The 21,282-nt window shown below is 33.5% G+C and overlaps 4 protein-coding genes across 7 annotated transcripts in view; 2 read left to right on the forward strand and 2 right to left on the reverse strand.

Annotated features, from left to right (window-relative positions):
- The window catches only part of LOC126746224 (huntingtin-interacting protein 1), a 29,814-nt gene extending 20,871 nt beyond the window's left edge, over positions 1–8,943 (forward strand). For all 3 annotated transcript variants that reach the window (XM_050454376.1, XM_050454377.1, XM_050454378.1), the window contains 3 exons: positions 1,601–1,701; positions 1,792–2,021; positions 8,362–8,943. In XM_050454376.1, the coding sequence (XP_050310333.1) occupies positions 1,601–1,701; positions 1,792–2,021; positions 8,362–8,519 (489 nt within the window). In that variant the 3' untranslated portion in view covers positions 8,520–8,943. The remainder of the gene's footprint in view (positions 1–1,600; positions 1,702–1,791; positions 2,022–8,361) is intronic.
- Positions 8,944–11,969: 3,026 nt separating this feature from the next.
- On the reverse strand, positions 11,970–12,676 carry LOC126746328 (transcription elongation factor 1 homolog). The gene is made up of 2 exons (XM_050454528.1): positions 12,434–12,676; positions 11,970–12,218 (listed from the first exon to the last, which is right to left on the reverse strand). Exons 1-2 carry the CDS (start codon positions 12,547–12,549, stop codon positions 12,086–12,088), a joined length of 249 nt encoding a protein of 82 aa, XP_050310485.1. The 5' UTR covers positions 12,550–12,676; the 3' UTR covers positions 11,970–12,085.
- A 227-nt stretch (positions 12,677–12,903) lies between these two features.
- The window catches only part of LOC126746327 (uncharacterized), a 45,122-nt gene continuing 36,743 nt past the window's right edge, over positions 12,904–21,282 (forward strand). For both annotated transcript variants that reach the window (XM_050454526.1, XM_050454525.1), the window contains exons 1-3: positions 12,904–13,480; positions 13,532–13,692; positions 13,749–13,860. In XM_050454526.1, coding sequence (XP_050310483.1) covers positions 13,024–13,480; positions 13,532–13,692; positions 13,749–13,805 — 675 coding nt within the window. In that variant the 5' untranslated portion in view covers positions 12,904–13,023 and the 3' untranslated portion in view covers positions 13,806–13,860. The remainder of the gene's footprint in view (positions 13,481–13,531; positions 13,693–13,748; positions 13,861–21,282) is intronic.
- LOC126746329 (glutamate receptor ionotropic, delta-1) lies at positions 13,865–20,431 on the reverse strand. Its single transcript, XM_050454530.1, has 11 exons — positions 20,268–20,431; positions 20,069–20,217; positions 19,793–20,022; positions 19,562–19,740; positions 15,818–15,935; positions 15,594–15,762; positions 15,338–15,533; positions 15,181–15,283; positions 15,003–15,132; positions 14,437–14,673; positions 13,865–14,287 (listed from the first exon to the last, which is right to left on the reverse strand). The coding sequence occupies exons 1-11, from the start codon at positions 20,382–20,384 to the stop codon at positions 13,933–13,935; spliced, it is 1,983 nt and encodes a 660-aa protein (XP_050310487.1). The 5' UTR covers positions 20,385–20,431; the 3' UTR covers positions 13,865–13,932.

Here is a 21,282-nt window from a genome sequence, read left to right on the forward strand (position 1 = left end):
GCGTTTTTTGACAGAAAGTTTAAGAAAATCTTCGCAGACATAAATAGAATGATCTTTCTTGCAATGGTAACATGAAATAGTAGAAGTAGATGTAACTAGAGACCTAGAGGAAAAACGTGGCTTGCTATCTCGTTTACCCTGTCTATCATCCTGTGCTAATTTCATGTTTGTTTTATACTCGAGAGTTTCTAAAAAGTCAGCCCGATTAGTTAAAAATATTTTTAAATTTTCTAGCGTAGGTGACTTTAATGTAATTGAATATTTTTCCCATTCACTAATGGTATTTGAATCGAGCTTAGAACTTATCATATAGATAAGTAAAGGATCCCATTCCCTAACTTGTTGATTTAATTGTTCTAGTGACCTTAGGTGCTTTGATACATCATCAATAATTTTTCGAATTCTACCCGAGGATTCCTTCTGAATATTTTCTAGAGTAAATAAAGCTTTGATGTGATTATGAATCAATAATTTTGAATTGTTAAACCGATTATTTAAGGTATCCCATACAACGATATAACCATTTGCGGTAAACTCGATAGCTTTTAAAACTTGCGCTGCACTGCCTTCTAAAGAAGCCCTTAAGTAATGGTATTTTTGAATGGCGGATAAGGATTCATTTTCATGAATCAAGGATTGAAAGGTTTCTTTATACTCTAGCCACTCATGAAAAATACCGCTAAATTTGGGTAGGGGAATCACTGGCAATTTAACCCCACCTAAATCAAATTTTGGACTTGAACTTGACCTAGTATTTGAATGATATGAGTGCACTGACCCAACATCATCATTTTTACTCGCTGAATTTAAAATGTTTTTTGCTTTAGCTATTATTGCAAAATAGGACTCGTCCAATAACGCACGCTCGGTATATTGGTCATTTAAAAGAGCCAATGCAACACTTGCCTCGATATCATCTTGTATTGTCAAATAATCTTGATAAAAAATTTCAATTCGTGACAATCTTTCTTGAATTTGAATAATTTCTTCATCACTTAAAACTTGCCCCCGCAAAATACTCTCCTGTTTTTGATCTATAAATTTAGTAAAAACCGTAAGAGAACCCTTAATTGAACCCCTTTTGCGGATTAACTTGTCTAGGTCAGCCTCTGCCATTGTTTATTTACCTATATAATTTTCCTTTGCTAGCGCCTTGACCTCGTCTCCCAAAACAACAACAAATAATATCCGCCCTCAACTCCGGCCTTGCGATGCTAATTCCACCTTTTTCAGCTAGCGATGAACTTAAACGGGCCCGTGCAATCGAGGAAATTTCTTGTTTTCTGGCTGGATTTTATTGTCTATTTGATGCGGCTCGTTAGGATCATGTTTTGTCTTCGAAGTGGACTATTTTTATTCTAACTACCGGGTTTAATTTGCGTAAACAAGAGCAAGTTACAAGAAATACAGTCCACTTCGAAGACAAAACATATTTTCTGTAATTTAATTAGGGCTACAGCCATCGTTCTTACAGCATCGTAAAGGGAAATTAATGGACTTTGATCTGATAAAAGACAGTCCAAAAAAAATTGTTTTGGCTTTAAGTAATTGATTAATTTGCAAAATTAATTAACAAAACTGAACATTAATTAATCAACAGGGTACCGCCAGCGCCAAAGACTTCTACAAACGCAACCACCAGTGGACCGACGGTTTTATTTCGGCCGCGAAAGCCGTCGGTGCGGCCGCCCAATTTTTACTGTAAGTACTACTCATCCATTAAGTACCTTACTACCTATGATGTGCCCTTACTATACTGAAAAACCACGCGTTTTCTCTCTATTAAAAAAGTACGGCAGCGGATAAGGTGGTCGTCTCCAACGGTAAACTGGAGCAACTGGTGGTGGCCGCCCAAGAAATCGCCGCCTCCACCGCCCAATTGGTGGTCGCGTGTCGCGTGAAGGCGGACAGGACCAGCGAGAACTTGCAACAGTTGAAAGTGGCTTCAAGGGGGGTGACGGGGGCCACGGGGGAGGTGGTGGCGACCGTCAAGGATTGCGGACAACTGATGGAGGAAAACGGTGAGAAACATTTATTCGCGGTTTTTTGAAAAATAATTTTTTTTTGGTAGAAAGTGAATTTTTCCAGTGAAAAATCCAAAAAATGACCATAACTCAAAAACCACTCAAAATACGGTTTTGAAAATTTGTACACGCATTCCTCATCGAATTTCATTAGACACCTATTTCAGGGTTTTTTGAAAAAAAAATTAGTTTTTGAGAAATAATTTTATTTTGTAGAAAGTGAAGTTTTTCAGTGAAAAATCCAAAAAATGACCATAACTCAAAAACCACTCAAAATACAGTTTTGAAAATGTGTACACGCATTCCTCATTGAATTTCATTAGACACCTATTTCAGGGTTTTTTGAAAAAAAATTTAGTTTTTGAGAAATAATTTTTTTTTGGTAGAAAGTGAATTTTTCAAGTGAAAAATCCAAAAAATGACCATAACTCAAAAACCACTCAAAATACAGTTTTGAAAATTTGTACACGCATTCTCCAATTAATTTCATTAGACACCTATTTCAGGGTTTTTTGAAATAAAAATTAGTTTTTGAGAAATAATTTTTTTTTGGTAGAAAGTGAATTTTTCCAGTGAAAAATCCAAAAAATGACCATAACTCAAAAACCACTCAAAATACAATTTTGAAAATTTGTACACGCATTCCTCATTTAATTTCATTAGACACCTATTTCAGGGTTTTTTGAAAAAAAAATTTAGTTTTTGAGAAATAATTTTTTTTTGGTAGAAAGTGAATTTTTCCAGTGAAAAATCCAAAAAATGACCATAACTCAAAAACCACTCAAAATACAGTTTTGAAAATGTGTACACGCATTCCTCATTGAATTTCATTAGACACCTATTTCAGGGTTTTTTGAAAAAAAATTTAGTTTTTGAGAAATAATTTTTTTTTGGTAGAAAGTGAATTTTTCCAGTGAAAAATCCAAAAAATGACCATAACTCAAAAACCACTAAAAATACAGTTTTGAAAATTTGTACACGCATTCTCCAATTAATTTCATTAGACACCTATTTCACGGTTTTTTGAAAAAAAAATTAGTTTTTGAGAAATAATTTTTTTTTGGTAGAAAGTGAATTTTTTCAGTGAAAAATTCAAAAAATGACCATAACTCAAAAACCACTCAAACTACAGTTTTGAAAATTTGTACACGCATTCCTCATTGAATTTCATTAGACACCTATTTCAGGGTTTTTTGAAAAAAAATTTAGTTTTTGAGAAATAATTTTTTTTTGGTAGAAAGTGAATTTTTCCAGTGAAAAATCCAAAAAATGACCATAACTCAAAAACCACTCAAAATACAGTTTTGAAAATTTGTACACGCATTCCTCATTGAATTTCATTAGACACCTATTTCAGGGTTTTTTGGAAAAAAAATTAGTTTTTGAGAAATAATTTTTTTTTTGTAAAAAGTGAATTTTTCAAGTAAAAAATCCAAAAAATGACCATAACTCAAAAACCACTCAAAATACAGTTTTGAAAATTTGTACACGCATTCCTCATTTAATTTCATTAGACACCTATTTCACGGTTTTTTGAAAAAAAAATTAGTTTTTAAGAAATAATTTTTTTTTGGTAGAAAGTGAATTTTTCCAGTGAAAAATCCAAAAAATGACCATAACTCAAAAACCACTCAAAATACAGTTTTGAAAATTTGTACACGCATTCCTCATTGAATTTCATTAGACACCTATTTCACGGTTTTTTTGAAAAAAAAATTAGTTTTTGAGAAATAATTTTTTTTTGGTAGAAAGTGAATTTTTCAAGTGTTAAATCCAAAAAATGACCATAACTCAAAAACCACTCAAAATACAGTTTTGAAAATTTGTACACCCATTCCTCAATTAATTTCATTAGACACCTATTTCAGGGTTTTTTGGAAAAAAAATTAGTTTTTGAGAAATAATTTTTTTTTTGTAAAAAGTGAATTTTTCAAGTAAAAAATCCAAAAAATGACCATAACTCAAAAACCACTCAAAATACAGTTTTGAAAATTTGTACACGCATTCCTCATTTAATTTCATTAGACACCTATTTCACGGTTTTTTGAAAAAAAAATTAGTTTTTAAGAAATAATTTTTTTTTGGTAGAAAGTGAATTTTTCCAGTGAAAAATCCAAAAAATGACCATAACTCAAAAACCACTCAAAATACAGTTTTGAAAATTTGTACACGCATTCCTCAATTAATTTCATTAGACACCTATTTCAGGGTTTTTTGAAAAAAAAATCAGTTTTTGAGAAATAATTTTTTTTTGGTAAAAAGTGAATTTTTCCAGTGAAAAATCCAAAAAATGACCATAACTCAAAAACCACTCAAAATACAGTTTTGAAAATTTGTACACGCATTCCTCAATTAATTTCATTAGACACCTATTTCAGGGTTTTTTGAAAAAAAAATCAGTTTTTGAGAAATAATTTTTTTTTTGTAGAAAGTGAATTTTTCAAGTGAAAAATCCAAAAAATGACCATAACTCAAAAACCACTCAAAATACAGTTTTGAAAATTTGTACACGCATTCTCCAATTAATTTCATTAGACACCTATTTCAGGGTTTTTTGAAAAAAAAATTAGTTTTTGAGAAATAATTTTTTTTTGTAGAAAGTGAATTTTTCAAGTGAAAAATCCAAAAAATGACCATAACTCAAAAACCACTCAAAATACAGTTTTGAAAATTTGTACACGCATTCTCCAATTAATTTCATTAGACACCTATTTCACGGTTTTTTGAAAAAAAAATTAGTTTTTGAGAAATAATTTTTTTTTGGTAGAAAGTGAATTTTTCAAGTAAAAAATCCAAAAAATGACCATAACTCAAAAACCACTCAAAATACAGTTTTGAAAATTTGTACACGCGTTCCTCAATTAATTTCATTAGACACCTATTTTAGGGTTTTTTGAAAAAAAAAATAGTTTTTGAGAAATAATTTTTTTTTGTAGAAAGTGAATTTTTCAAGTGAAAAATCCAAAAAATGACCATAACTCAAAAACCACTCAAAATACAGTTTTGAAAATTTGTACACGCATTCTCCAATTAATTTCATTAGACACCTATTTCACGGTTTTTTGAAAAAAAAATTAGTTTTTGAGAAATAATTTTTTTTTGGTAGAAAGTGAATTTTTCAAGTAAAAAATCCAAAAAATGACCATAACTCAAAAACCACTCAAAATACAGTTTTGAAAATTTGTACACGCATTCTCCAATTAATTTCATTAGACACCTATTTCACGGTTTTTTGAAAAAAAAAATTACGTTTTTGAGAAATAATTTTTTTTTTGTAGAAAGTGAATTTTTCAAGTGAAAAATCCAAAAAATGATCATAACTCAAAAACCACTCAAAATACAATTTTTAAAATTTGTACACGCATTCCTCAATTAATTTGATTAGACACCTATTTCAGGGTTTTTTGAAAAAAAAATTAGTTTTTGAGAAATAATTTTTTTTTGGTAGAAAGTGAATTTTTCCAGTGAAAAATCCAAAAAATGACCATAACTCAAAAACCACTCAAAATACAGTTTTGAAAATTTGTACACGCATTCTCCAATTAATTTCATTAGACACCTATTTCACGGTTTTTTGAAAAAAAAATTAGTTTTTGAGAAATAATTTTTTTTTGGTAGAAAGTGAATTTTTCAAGTAAAAAATCCAAAAAATGACCATAACTCAAAAACCACTCAAAATACAGTTTTGAAAATTTGTACACGCGTTCCTCAATTAATTTCATTAGACACCTATTTTAGGGTTTTTTGAAAAAAAAAATAGTTTTTGAGAAATAATTTTTTTTTGTAGAAAGTGAATTTTTCAAGTGAAAAATCCAAAAAATGACCATAACTCAAAAACCACTCAAAATACAGTTTTGAAAATTTGTACACGCATTCTCCAATTAATTTCATTAGACACCTATTTCACGGTTTTTTGAAAAAAAAATTAGTTTTTGAGAAATAATTTTTTTTTGGTAGAAAGTGAATTTTTCAAGTAAAAAATCCAAAAAATGACCATAACTCAAAAACCACTCAAAATACAGTTTTGAAAATTTGTACACGCATTCTCCAATTAATTTCATTAGACACCTATTTCACGGTTTTTTGAAAAAAAAAATTAGTTTTTGAGAAATAATTTTTTTTTTGTAGAAAGTGAATTTTTCAAGTGAAAAATCCAAAAAATGATCATAACTCAAAAACCACTCAAAATACAATTTTTAAAATTTGTACACGCATTCCTCAATTAATTTGATTAGACACCTATTTCAGGGTTTTTTGAAAAAAAAATTAGTTTTTGAGAAATAATTTTTTTTTGGTAGAAAGTGAATTTTTCCAGTGAAAAATCCAAAAAATGACCATAACTCAAAAACCACTCAAAATACAGTTTTGAAAATTTGTACACGCATTCTCCAATTAATTTCATTAGACACCTATTTCACGGTTTTTTGAAAAAAAAATTAGTTTTTGAGAAATAATTTTTTTTTGGTAGAAAGTGAATTTTTCAAGTAAAAAATCCAAAAAATGACCATAACTCAAAAACCACTCAAAATACAGTTTTGAAAATTTGTACACGCGTTCCTCAATTAATTTCATTAGACACCTATTTTAGGGTTTTTTGAAAAAAAAAATAGTTTTTGAGAAATAATTTTTTTTTGTAGAAAGTGAATTTTTCAAGTGAAAAATCCAAAAAATGACCATAACTCAAAAACCACTCAAAATACAGTTTTGAAAATTTGTACACGCATTCTCCAATTAATTTCATTAGACACCTATTTCACGGTTTTTTGAAAAAAAAATTAGTTTTTGAGAAATAATTTTTTTTTGGTAGAAAGTGAATTTTTCAAGTAAAAAATCCAAAAAATGACCATAACTCAAAAACCACTCAAAATACAGTTTTGAAAATTTGTACACGCATTCTCCAATTAATTTCATTAGACACCTATTTCACGGTTTTTTGAAAAAAAAAATTAGTTTTTGAGAAATAATTTTTTTTTTGTAGAAAGTGAATTTTTCAAGTGAAAAATCCAAAAAATGATCATAACTCAAAAACCACTCAAAATACAATTTTTAAAATTTGTACACGCATTCCTCAATTAATTTGATTAGACACCTATTTCAGGGTTTTTTGAAAAAAAAATTAGTTTTTGAGAAATAATTTTTTTTTGGTAGAAAGTGAATTTTTCCAGTGAAAAATCCAAAAAATGACCATAACTCAAAAACCACTCAAAATACAGTTTTGAAAATTTGTACACGCATTCCTCATTTAATTTCCCATGGAGGTTATTTAATTAACCTTTTTTGGATACCTGCAAGACGTACAAGAATGACCTCAAGTGCCCGGAAGAGCAAAATTATTTTCACTCTTCCAGGCAGTCATAGTTTCAGTATTTTACGAATAATTTGATTTCGGGAACTAAAATAACCTAAAAATGACCTCAAATTAAATATCAGACATTCCAAATATTCATTTAAATCCTTGGAAGAAAGCCAGAAATCTCCTCGGGTGCCTCAAAGACGCTAAAAATGACCTCGAATGCCAGGAACAGAAAAAGACGCCACTTAATCCAGACAGTTATTTTAATATACATTTTTTATTTGTATGTCTAATTTTTGTCCAATTATTTGAGGTAACGTTTACCTTATTTCAGGGCTTCTTTAAATTATAAAACACTGGAACTGTGACCTCCTGGTGAAACAAGTGAAACATAATTTTCCTCTTCCAGGCACCTGAGGTCATTCTTGTACATCTAGCAGGCGTTCAAAAATTGTTAATTGAATAACCTCAATTGCTTGAACTCGTATCTTGCCTGTTTCCAGGCATTTCAGTTCATAATTATATGAAGACAAATTTAGGCCTTTGGGGGTCATAATTGACTTCCTCTAGAGAGGTTCAAAGCAAAAAACATCAACCATTAAACCATTACAATAATTGCCTGGAAAAGAGGAACATTGCAATGCTCTTCCAGGCATTCGAGGTCATTTTTTGGTTCTTCCAGGACAATTACAGCTGCCTGGAAAAGGGGAACATTATTTTGCTCTTCCAGGCATTTGAAGTGAATCCTTCCTATTTCCCAGATCCTAATGGCAAAAACACAATCAGATAATTTCTTTCTTTCTCAAGACACTCAAGGTTCCAATCAGGTTGTACCTCTTTTTAAGAATTCTATAGATAGATATTGACTCTCTCTCTATTGAAAAACTTATCAAGAGGTTAATCTAGATCCAGTTTAAACAATTTCTACTTTGTTTGTTGCAATAATAACAATAGAGTTTTTCAAGCTAACATAATTCCCATACAACTGCTGATATAACTTTCGCTTTAATTCGTTTCTAAGTGTTGATTGTTCTCTCTAAACAGAGGAACTGGACGTGTCCAATCTCTCCTTGCACCAAGCGAAACGTCTGGAAATGGAGTCGCAGGTGCGCGTCTTAGAACTGGAAAAGGAGCTGGAACAGGAGAGATATCGACTGGCGAAACTGCGTAAGCACCACTACCAACTGGCCGGGGAGACATGACCTGAACCGCTCATGTATTACAATAAGAAGGATTGCTTTATATGTCTCTGATTTTTTTATTAATTTATTTAGGGATCCAAAGAGTGCAGTGTAGTCACTGATGTTCCAGTGACACCTTATTATTATTATTATTATTATAAGCTTCTTTTCTATATTTTTCTTATTATTAGTCCTTTATATGCTATCGACTACTAAAAAATACCAGTGTTAAAATATAGACTGTGAAAAATGGCATTTTTGCCATAGATTTAGGTAAGTTGTTGACCCCACCTCACCCCCAGTATATTAAATGGTGAATGCGTTAACCCTCCCCCCAACGGTTTTTATGTATAAGTAGTGTTATAGTTTACCCCGTTTACATTTTATACATATATGTAGTTATTAATACCCCATTTTGATGTTAATAAATAACGATTAAAAATTACATGCTTATTGTGTTTTATTGCATCTTGTGATTGAGGTTAGTTGTTCGTCTATTCCAGGCAATTTGGGTGGTTTCTTCAGTTTTCCAGGGATTAACAATAATTTTTTATTTCTTCCAGGCACTTGTCGCCAGTTTTTCATTGGTCCTGGCAGTTGAAGTTTAAGTTATCCTCGGTCAAGTTTGACCTGGCATTTGTCTAGTGCATTCGCCAATTTATAAAACCGCCTTTATTTCAAAATTTATTGAAGATACATTGAATGTTTCTTATAGAGAATGTTATGCCTTATCATTTTGGTCTCTATGACTTTTCTCGAAAATATCATAATAAGCGAGTTATAAGGATTTGAAAGTTATCAAGCGTTGTTTAGATAATTTTTAGATTCCTCAGGTATAAGAAAAATACATGAAAATAAACACAAATGTATAGGCTTTCCAATGAAAGAAAAATTATTTAAATTGCCTGTTTCGTTTAAAAGTTATCGTCAATTTAGTTTGACCTGGCACTTGTCTAGTGCATTCGCCAATGTATAAAACAGCCTTTATTTCAAAATTTATTGAAGATACATTAAATGTTTCTTATAGAGAATGTTATGCCTTATCATTTTGGTCTCTATGACTTTTTTCGAAAATATCATAATAAGCGAGTTATAAGGATTTGAAAGTTATCAAGCGTTGTTTAGATAATTTTTAGATTCCTCGGTTATAAGAAAAATACATGAAAATGACCATAAAACTATAGGCTTTCCAATAAAAGAAAAATTATTTAAATTGCCCATTTCGTTTAAAAGTTATCGTCAATTTAGTTTGACCTGGCACTTGTCTAGTGCATTCGCCAATTTATAAAACAGCCTTCATTTCAAAATCTTTTGAAGATACATTGAATGTTTCTTATAGTTTCTTGTAGGGAATGTTATGCCTTATCATTTTGGTCTCTATGACTTTCCTCGAAAATATCATAATAAGCGAGTTATAAGGATTTGAAAGTTATCAAGCGTTATTTTGATAATTTTTAGATTCCTCGGTTATAAGAAAAATACATGAAAATGACCATAAAACTATAGGCTTTCCAATGAAATAAAAAAGATTTAAATTGCCTGTTTCGTTTAAAAGTTATCGTCAATTAAGTTTGACCTGGTCCTTGTCTGGCGCATTCGCCAATTTATAAAACAGCCTTTATTTCAAAATCTATTGAAGATACATTGAATGTTTCTTATAGTTTCTTGTAGGAAATGTTATGCCTTATCACTTTGGTCTCTATGACTTTTCCCGAAAAAATCATAATAAGCGAGTTATAAGGATTTGAAAGTTATCAAGCGTTATTTAGATAATTTTTAGATTCCTCGGTTATAAGAAAATTACATGAAAATGACCATAAAACTAGAGGCTTTCCATTGAAAGAAAAATGATTTAAATTGCCCGTTTCGTTTAAAAGTTATCGTCAATTTAGTTTGACCTGGCACTTGTCTAGTGCATTCGCCAATTTATAAAACAGCGTTCATTTCAAAATCTTTTGAAGATACATTGAATGTTTCTTATAGTTTCTTGTAGGGAATGTTATGCCTTATCATTTTGGTCTCTATGACTTTCCTCGAAAATATCATAATAAGCGAGTTATAAGGATTTGAAAGTTATCAAGCGTTATTTTGATAATTTTTAGATTCCTCGGTTATAAGAAAAATACATGAAAATGACCATAAAACTATAGGCTTTCCAATGAAATAAAAAAGATTTAAATTGCCTGTTTCGTTTAAAAGTTATCGTCAATTAAGTTTGACCTGGTCCTTGTCTGGCGCATTCGCCAATTTATAAAACAGCCTTTATTTCAAAATTTATTGAAGATACATTGAATGTTTCTTATAGTTTCTTGTAGGGAATGTTATGCCTTATCATTTTGGTCTCTATGACTTTCCTCGAAAATATCATAATAAGCGAGTTATAAGGATTTGAAAGTTATCAAGCGTTATTTTGATAATTTTTAGATTCCTCGGTTATAAGAAAAATACATGAAAATGACCATAAAACTATAGGCTTTCCAATGAAATAAAAAAGATTTAAATTGCCTGTTTCGTTTAAAAGTTATCGTCAATTAAGTTTGGCCTGGTCCGTGTCTAGTGCATTCGCCAATTTATAAAACAGCCTTTATTTCAAAATCTATTGAAGATACATTGAATGTTTCTTATAGTTTCTTGTAGGGAATGTTAAGCTCTATCATTTTGGTCTTTATGATTTTTATCGAAAAAATCATAATAAGCGAGTTATAAGGATTTGAACGTTATCAAGCGTTATTTAGATAATTTTTAGATTCCTCGGTTATAAGAAAAATACATGAAAATGACCGTAAAACTATAGGCTTTCCAATGAAAGAAAAATTATTTAAATTGCCCGTTTCGTTTAAAAGTTATCGTCAATTAAGTTTGACCTGGTCCTTGTCTGGCGCATTCGCCAATTTATAAAACAGCCTTTATTTCAAAATTTATTGAAGATACATTGAATGTTTCTTATAGTTTCTTGTAGGGAATGTTAAGCTCTATCATTTTGGTCTTTATGATTTTTATCGAAAAAATCATAATAAGCGAGTTATAAGGATTTGAACGTTATCAAGCGTTATTTAGATAATTTTTAGATTCCTCGGTTATAAGAAAATTACATGAAAATGACCATAAAACTATAGGCTTTCCAATGAAAGAAAAATTATTTAAATTGCCCGTTTCGTTTAAAAGTTATCGTCAATTAAGTTTGGCCTGGTCAGTGTCTAGTGCATTCGCCAATTTATAAAACAGCCTTTATTTCAAAATCTATTGAAGATACATTGAAAGTTTCTTATAGGGAATGTTAAGCTCTATCATTTTGATCTTTATGGTTTTTATTGAAAAAGCGAATTTTTCATTCATCCGGGCAGTTTCTTGAGCATAATAATAATATTTCAGGCAATTAAAGTACTCATTCATTAACCCCAAGCAGTCGAAGCCATTGCTTCATTTCACCGAAACCTTTGAGGCAATGTTTAACACAGTAATAAGAAGCAATTAAAAAGTGAAATGCTTCATTTTATTACGAAGTGACATAAAAAAGCACATTTATAAATAATAAAACGTACCTGGGCCTACTTAAGCTTTAAATAATAAAATAGTGAGCTTAAAAACTAATTGGCTTGTTCACATGCATCGATCCAATCGTTGTAAACGTCCACTGGTTCCGATAAGAAGTTTATGGTGGTTTGGAAGTCTTCTAGGCAAACCCGGCACGTTATCCGGGCCGTACTTCTCCCTTTATCCCTAAAATTAATTAAGAAAAAATTGTTTTAGTGGGCAATATAAGCATCGAGTCCAACATATAAGCGGGCTCGTCTTGACCTATAAAATAGGGCTTTGAAGTTAGTGTTACCGCCCAAAAAGGTTTAGTAAGTAAGTGAAATAGAGAGAAAATAAAGAGTTAAAGGATTTTTTCCATGATTGTTGTTAAAAACGTTAATTTAAAGAAGAAAACTTACATTTTAACGTCGCAACTCTTCTCGTGGTTGCAAAAGGGGCAATTGAACAGAATGTCCAGCGGTTCTATGGCTTTACGCTTGGGCGGCGGCTTCCTTTTCGACTTCCTACGACCCATTTGTTATTTATAGTTGCTTTTCTTTGGTTCTTTTTGCCAAATATAAAGTTTATATTGTTATTATTGATTATGGGTTTTTCTTAAATGTAAACAGACGGCCATTTTGTAATTGGTTGACATTGACAACTGTCAAAGGCACAATGACATTGACAGTTGTGTTCTTCCTTTTTCTTGTACAGTAATAGAGTGCTTACTGCATGAACTAAAAATAAGAAATTAATTATTTATTTATTAATATTAAATTCATATAATAAGCATACAAACGTTATCACTCATTTAGACCATAGCTGTCAATGTCTTCTTTTTCTTCTGTTTCAGGTGTCAACCACTCGTCGAACTGTCAATGTCACTTGCCACTTTTGACAAACAAGGTTATGTTTGTTAAATCGTTAATTTAAATTAAAAAAAATATATTATTGTTAATTTTAATGATTTAGGTGTATATTTCTTAATATTACTAAATTGTGCCTCATTATGGGGGAACGAATTGACCCCAGGGAAGTTCTCGCTTACCTAAACGAGTTGGGGTACACGAATATCAGCGCCCAACAACTGAAAGAGTTCATAAAAGACTTGAAAAAAATTATAAAATATGACTATCGAACTCGGCAACAACCCTGCAGCGAAAGCGTAGAGTATCTAAGTGATAACACTGAACTAAACTACAGCAGTGACAAGGAGAACTTGCCTTGCGAGCCGGCCCCGAAGGCCCCAAAAGAAAAACACATTGCGGTACACATATATGACAAAAAAACTAGAAGGTGTATCGACCACGAGCACTGTATTCATACCTGCTTAACAGAACCCGCAAATAAAACACAAGTGACACAAACTGTAGATTTATCCTCTAAACCAGAGAGTACAGTGGCACCCCCACCGAGTGTAATGACCTCAAGAGCTAGTAGTAAAGACAGGAAAGCCAGAGTGGCTTGTAAGTCTTGAAAATAAATGAATTAACTGTTCTGATTTTATTTCATTTTAGTTATTAAGCCAAAAGTATTGAAACCAATGGTAAATAAAACAGACCCTGTAGCTCTGTACCATTACTACCAGTCGCAATGGAAAAGGGCTAAAATACCTGGGCAAGAGAGCCGGGATGACCTTCGGTGGGCTATCAGGGAGAAAATGTTAAACGGACCAAAAGTAAGCCCCAATATTAAGTGAGTATATAATGTTCTCTATAATTTAAAACATTTTAGGTGGAAGTTAAGTCTAGATGCTCCAGTGGTACCCCGAGATCTGTTTGTTTCAGATGATAGTAGTGACAAGGCTTTAGTTAAGTTTAAAGTGATCAATAACAAACAGTATATTGTAAGTAGTAATATATTTTATTATTATTAATTGTGACTATATCTATTGGGTTTCTAATAAAGACCAATTAGTTTAGAATATTATATTTTTAACATAGAGCATCTCGCCGAAAAGGGTTAGCACCCCCAAAAAGTACCCTATACCCAAGACCACCAGCCCCCCATACATTTTCTGCAAGTTCATCAAGGCCTTTTGGTCCTGCTTGTCCCGGTTCATTAAAATTTTCCTCATGACATCGGTGAGCCATTTGTCGATCAGTCCCGCTTCCAGGATCCTCTGGATCAGTTTGTCCACCCTCGGTTTTATCGGGGAGTTCCTCTGGAGCCCTATGGATATCGGCATGTTGATGATGCAGTCTTTCATTATGTGGAGGCTCCGGTCAGATTTTAGGGGGGCACTTTCGTTGCTCCAAAACGATTCTTTAGATCTATAAACGAGATTTATTTGTTCCTTAAACCCTTAAATAATAACAGCCAGCAGCAGTGGCCTCTTATATAGAAAACGCTGAACTGTAATTGGATTGTCGTCTACAGTGGTGGTGCAATAAATTAGCCTCTCCCCCCATTATTTACTCACCGTAATTGTCGCTTGGCGATCGTCTCTTTTAGGTAGTAACTGTTTTCATAGTAAGCAAATTGGCCTGCGGCCACCTCATCTACTGCCCTCCCAGAGTCGTTCACTATAACGAAATTCCTCCCAATTGTTTGGATGAATTCGTCGTGGGACGACTTGAAAAATTCCGTGTTTATTTCACCGCAACCCCCGTAGGTCAGTTGGCTGTCCATCAGGTCCTGTAGGGTGTCAATTGTCACCCTACAACGCATTTTTTGAAAAACATCATGATGTTGTTTATTAGTGGTCAAAATCAATATTAAATTATTCTGATATTTAATAACTTAACAATAATTAAACAACTTTTGTCCCATTTTTGCAACATACCAAACCACTGTATCGGGGGTCGCTGTATTGAGTGTTGCCTAGCCGCTTAAGGCATTTCCGTTGACGTATTCGGCCAGTGGGTGATAGTTCCGATTTTAAGGGACAAAAACAGTTTTTAAAGTGGACAAACTTAAGCGAAAAATCCAGAATCAATTGGATTTTTTCGAGAAATTTTTAATTAAAAATGTGCACATTTCACTTGCCTCGGGGTTGGCCTGGATAAAATGGCGGTGAGACTCGCCCTGTATGAGACCACCACTAGGAGACAGTAGAGCCAGTACCACCCTGTAAACACCCTTAAGGACCAACCAGAGGGGAGTTTTGGTAGTGAAACTAAAATTAAAAGTTTATATCAAAGTTTCACTAAGCGAGCTTTCGTACCTAATAGAAGCATGCTGTAGGTGTATAGAAGGCTGTTTTCCGCCACTGAAAACTGGTAGAGACCCTCGGGCTCCCCGTACTCCTTAGGCCTCCTATATAGGCCCTAAAAAACTGCATTTTTAACACTAAACATGCCTAAAAAAACGACACTTTTCACCTTGAGCATTGAGTACTTCATATCGGCACCAACATTACTTAACTTGCTGCAAACCGCTATATTAAAAAGCCCCTTTTTATCACGATCTATTCTGGTGCTTTTCACTTCGGTGATAAGCACGTGAAAACGTGATAAAATAAAAAAGAAACCGCTGGTAAACAGTAGGCAAAGCATTACGCAGGCCCACATTAGCCCCCTGAAAACCCCCCAATAAATCAATCAACAATGCATATAAGCATACAATAAAGACCCTTACGAAAACGGTAAGATAAGGGTCTTCCAAGAGATGTCGCTAAGGGCCTCCGGGGTCAAAAAGGTAAGACACTCGGTATTATAAGGGATACTCAGGTCCATAATTTCGAGCAGGTAAGGGATGTAGTAGAGGTCGCCCAAAGCCAAGTCGGCCCGGGCAGCGGTCATTTCGCCTATAAAGGAATGAATTTATAAACGTTTTCTTACTCATTCTAAGTAAGGAATCACCTAAAATCCCAGTGTATATTCCTCCCACTTGTCTTCTGCCCCATAGTTCCGTATCGGCGTTATCCGGTTCGTACAGGTCACATTGGAAGTTCATCAGCTTGGATACGGTGTCTAGAATCTTAATTGAACGTGATATGGATATACGGGTGGGCGTGGCAATGTGGCTATCAAGCCACGCCCTCTGATGCAATTAGGGGGCGTGACTTTTGGATGAGTTTGCCAAGCAGAGTGCATTCAAAATTTCATTATTGTTTTTGGGCATAACTTGGGAACTACTGGGAATAATTTCTTCATTTTTGGTATAAAGTATTACTGAGGAGGTCCTGAGGCTGGATTTAAGGGTAGTTAGTCGATGTTTGGTCAAGAATTTGGGTAATTAGAGCCGTTTTGGTTCAGGTTTTTTGTTTGTATATTATTCATGGCGATAGTTTAGGGAATAATTGGAATATTCTTAAAAGGGTTATAGGGAACGAACGGGAATTTCTTACTGAATAATTTGATATATGAACGTTTTCTGTAGCTCAAGAACGCACTGAGTTATAAGCAATTTTATCCCAAAAGGTTCAAGACCTTAAATTTGGAAGTTTTGAAGCATATGTTGCAAGATGGAGATGTTTACGTTTTTGCTCATAACTCTATAACTCCCTGGAATATTTTCATAATTCTTTCAGGCTATTCTAGTGGACGTCCTGAGGATCAATTTGAGGGTAAAAACGTCGTTCTAGGTTAAGGATTTGGGTAGGTAGGGCAGTTTAACTTCAGGCAATTTTTTTGCTCAATTTTCACTTTTCTTGGCAATATTGCATGGAATAATTGAAATATTTTTAAAAGAGTTATGGGCAACGGACGGGCATTACTTTCTAAATAATTTGATATATAAACGTTTTTTGTACCTTAAGGACTCACTGAGTTACAGGCGATCTTGTCCAACAAGGTCTGAGTACCTCCAAATTTAAAGCACATTGATGATTTTTGCTCATAACTCAAAAAGTGCCTGGAATATTTTTATAATTCTTTTAGATTATTTTATTGGATTCCGGAGGATGAATTTGAGGGTAAAAACGTCGTTCTAGGTTAAGGATTTGGGTAGTTAGAGCGGTTTTCGTTCAGGCAATTTTTTTGCTCAATCTTGACTATTCTTCGCAATATTTCATGAAATAATTGAAATATTCTTAAAGGGCTTATAGGGAACGAACGGGGATTTCTTACTGAATAATTTGATATAAGAACGTTTTTTGTACCTCAAGAACTCATTGAGTTATGGACAATTTCATCCAAGAAGGTTCAAGACCCTCAAATTTGAAAGTTTCGAAGCACTTGCTGCAAGATGGAAATGTTTAGCTTGCACCAATGTTTTTGCTCATAACTCTATAACTCCCTGGAATATTTTCATAATTCTTTCAGGCTTTCTAGTGAACGTCCTGGCGATCAATTTGAGGGTAAAAACGCCTTTCTAGGTTAAGGATTTGGTTAGTTAGGGCGGTTTTGCTTTAGGCAATTTTTTTTGCTCAAGTTTCACTTTTCTTGGCAATATTGCATGAAATTATTGGAATTTTTTTAAAAGGGTTATGGGCAACGGACGGGCATTTTATTTCTAAATAGTTTGATATATGAACGTTTTTTGTACCTTAAGGACTCACTGAGTTATAGGCGATCTTGTCCAACAAGGTCTGAGTACCTCCAAATTTGAAGCACATTGATGATTTTTGCTCATAACTCAAAAACTGCCAGGAATATTTTTATAATTCTTTCAGATTATTGTACTGGATTCCGGAGGATGAATTTGAGGGTAAAAACGTCGTTTTAGGTTAAGGATTTGGGTAGTTAAGGCGGTTTTGCTTCAGGCATTTTTTTTGCTCAATTTTCACTTTTCTTGGCAATATTTCATAAAATAATTGAAATATTCTTAAAGAGCTTATAAAGAACGAACGGGCACTTCTTACTGAATAATTTGATATATGAACGTCTTCTGTAGCTCAAGAGCTCACTGAGTTATGGGCAATTTTATCCAAGAAGGTTCAAGACCCTTAAATTTGGAAGTTTCGAAGCATATGCTGCAAGATGGAGATGGTTAGCTTGAACCAACGTTTCTGCTCATAACTCTATAACTCCCTGGAATATTTTCATAATTCTTTCAGGCTGTTCTAGTGGACGATCTGAGGATCAATTTGAGGGTAAAAACGCCTTTCTAGGTTAAGGATTTGGGTAGTTAGGGCGGTTTTGCTTCAGGCAATTTTTTTGCTCAATTTTCACTTTTCTTGGCAATATTGCATAAAATAATTGGAATTTTTTTAAAAGGGTTATAGTCAACGGACGGGCATTTTCTTTCTAAATAATTTGATATTTGAACGTTTTTTGTACCTTAAGGACTCACTGAGTTATAGGCGATTTTGTCCAACAAGGTCCGAGTACCTCCAAATTTGAAGCACATTGATGATTTTTGCTCATAACTCAAAAAGTTCCTGGATTATTTTTATAATTCTTTCAGATTATTTTACTGCATTCCGGAGGATGAATTTGAGGGTAAAAACGTCGTTCTAGGTTAAGGATTTGGGTAGTTAGAGCAGTTTTCGTTCAGGAATTTTTTTTGCTCAATCTTGACTATTCTTCGCAATATTTCATGAAATAATTGAAATATTCTTAAAGGGCTTGTAGAGAACGAACGGGGATTTCTTACTGAATAATTTGATATAAGAACGTTTTTTGTACCTCAAGAACTCATTGAGTTATGGACAATTTTGTCCAAGAAGGTTCAAGACCCTCAAATTTGAAAGTTTCGAAGCACATGCTGCAAGATGGAAATGTTTAGCTTGCACCAACGTTTTTGCTCATAACTCTATAACTCCCTGGAATATTTTCATAATTCTTTCAGGCTATTCTAGTGGACGTCCTGAGGATCAATTTGAGGGTAAAAACGCCTTTCTAGGTTAAGGATTTGGTTAGTTAGGGCGGTTTTCGTTCAGGCAATTTTTTTCCTCAATTTTCACTATTCTGGGCAATATTGCATAAAATAATTGGAATATTTTTAAAAGGGTTATGGGCAACGGACGGGCATTTTCTTTCTAAATAATTTGATATATGAACGTTTTTTGTACCTAAAGAACTCACTGAGTTATAGGCGATTTTGTCCAACAAGGTCCGAGTACCTCCAAATTTGAAGCACATTGATGATTTTTGCTCATAACTCAAAAAGTGCCTGGAATATTTTTATAATTTTTTCAGATTATTTTACCGGATTCCGAAGGATGAATTTGAGGGTAAGAACGTCGTTCTAGGTTAAGGATTTGGGTAGTTAGAGCGGTTTTCGTTCAGGCATTTTTTTTGCTCAATTTTCACTTTTCTTGGCAATATTTCATAAAATAATTGAAATATTCTTAAAGAGCTTATAAAGAACGAACGGGCACTTCTTACTGAATAATTTGATATATGAACGTTTTCTGTGCCTCAAGAACTCATTGAGTTATGGACAATTTTGTCCAACAGGGTCCGAGACCCTCCAAATTTGCATATTTTGAAACACATATGGCAACATCAAGATCTTTATCAATAGCAGACATTTTTGGCCATAACTTGCGAACCACTGGGAATATTTTCATAATTTTTTCACCCTAATATAGTGAAAATCCTGAGGATGAATTTGAGGGCAAAAACAGATTTGTACCTCACCGAGTTAAAAGCCATTTTGTACAACATTGACCTAATCACTGTCGAACCGAAGGGGTGCGACATTGCCAAACAGCTTACCTCAACTTCGGTGCCAGAATATGATGACGTATTGTCACTGGTGACTAGATTGGCACGAACAGTCCTAAGTAAACTGGTCTGGTTAGCAATCTTAACCGTTCCGGGGATGTGGGAGAACGTGGCCACCCTTAAAGTCTGGTTCTTCAGGTCGGCGGTTTTCTCCTTAAAGAAATCCGCCCCTAAAAGGGTCGATATTTAATTCTGGATTAATTTTGGTTTGTCCTTTTGTACCTTTTCGGAATTTCGAGTGGGTCCAGATGTCCAGGCGTCGCGGCACCAGCACGTCCTCGAAGTTAATGGGGAAAGGGACGGTGGTCAACTCGTACCACTCCCTCTTGCTCGAGTATTTTTTTATGAAGACCACATTAATTATCCTCTTCCATAAGTACAAAAGCTTCTTCTCGAATAGTCGATTGTCGAACAGGAGGATGTAGTTGGACCTAGTGTTCAGCACGCGATATCTAAAACGTCCATACCAGTAGAGAAATTAACTTGTATCCCTCGTACCTGTCTGCAAACTTCAACAGTCGCCCCACTTGTAACCCGTTGGCCATCAAGATCAAGTACAATTGACAGCCGGAATCTTTGGCCTTAATTAATGCGTTCTGAGTTTCGTTGCTAGGGGCCAACAGATCCTCCGATTCATCAACGATTATCTGCAATGAATTTTTTTTGCAATGAAATTTACTTAATCCTGAGTACTCACAGTGACGTAAGAGATGAACCCTCCGAATCGCTTGAACCAGTTTTTGTGAAAAACCGCCCCGTACACTGGGTCCGTCAGGAGGGTGACGCTACTGTAGGGCTGCAGGGACTTAATCATGATTTCTTGCAGAAGCAGGACAAACGAGTCGGTGTCCTCGTTGTTTAGGGACAGTTTGATGTTGTCCTTTATGGTTAAGCTTGAGTGGGAAGTTATAAGGGGTGTGTGTCATTTTTTATGCTGATTACTGTGGTGCAAACAGCAGGCAAATTCGCTGCGGTGGTTCTCGAGTTAGGGGCAAATAAGTGATTTTTTTATTGGGACACCCTGTATATTATTTGCTTGATCGATAAGGAATTTAATTCTAAGCAAAAGTTGCTTAATACTAAATGGCTCTAAAATGAATAATAAGAAAGTTATTAAGGTTTTTACTGTAAAAAGAGTGAGGGACAGTTGAGCGACGTGCAATTTAAATGGGACCTAAAACCTTTAATAACTCGCTTAATTTTCACGTTAGAAAAAAATGATTAAGTATTTTTTTGCTTAGAATTTCATTCCTTTTCCGTTAATAACAAAAAATTTCCAAAAAAAAACAATTTTTTTTTAACACTCTGTATACGTAACTCGTTTGCTATTGTAGCTACAGGGTTGGTTAAAGGAGCAAATTTGTGTATTTTTTTACGCTTATTACGATGGTGAAAACCGCAGAAAAATCGGGGAAGTAGTTCTCGAGATATGGGCAAATAAATGATTTTTTTATTGGGACACCCTGTATATTATTTGCTTGATCGATAAGGAATTTAATTCTAAGCAAAAGTTGCTTTATACTAAATGGCTCTAAAATGAATAATAAGAAAGTTATTAAGGTTTTAAATGTAAAAAAAGTGAGGGACAGTTGAGCGACGTGCAATTCAAATGGGACCTAAAACCTTTAATAACTCGCTTAATTTTCACGTTAGAAAAAAATGATTAAATGTTTTTTTGCTTAGAATTTTATGCTCTTTCCGTTAATAACTAA

The sequence above is a fragment of the Anthonomus grandis genome, chromosome 17 (genome assembly GCF_022605725.1).
Source record: "Anthonomus grandis grandis chromosome 17, icAntGran1.3, whole genome shotgun sequence".
Taxonomy (NCBI): domain Eukaryota; kingdom Metazoa; phylum Arthropoda; class Insecta; order Coleoptera; family Curculionidae; genus Anthonomus; species Anthonomus grandis.

Excerpts from the sequence above, each read along its gene's own strand:
- LOC126746329 (XM_050454530.1), bottom strand. The coding sequence starts at position 20,384 with ATGATTAAGTCCCTGCAGCCCTACAGTAGCGTCACCCTCCTGACGGAC. Across the intron at positions 19,741-19,792 it reads CCACTCGAAATTCCGAAAAG|GGGCGGATTTCTTTAAGGAG; the intron begins GTACAAAAGGAC and ends CGACCCTTTTAG. Across the intron at positions 14,674-15,002 it reads TTATCCAGGCCAACCCCGAG|GGTGACAATTGACACCCTAC; the intron begins GCAAGTGAAATG and ends AATGCGTTGTAG.
- LOC126746328 (XM_050454528.1), bottom strand. The coding sequence starts at position 12,549 with ATGGGTCGTAGGAAGTCGAAAAGGAAGCCGCCGCCCAAGCGTAAAGCC. Across the intron at positions 12,219-12,433 it reads AAGAGTTGCGACGTTAAAAT|GGATAAAGGGAGAAGTACGG; the intron begins GTAAGTTTTCTT and ends AATTAATTTTAG.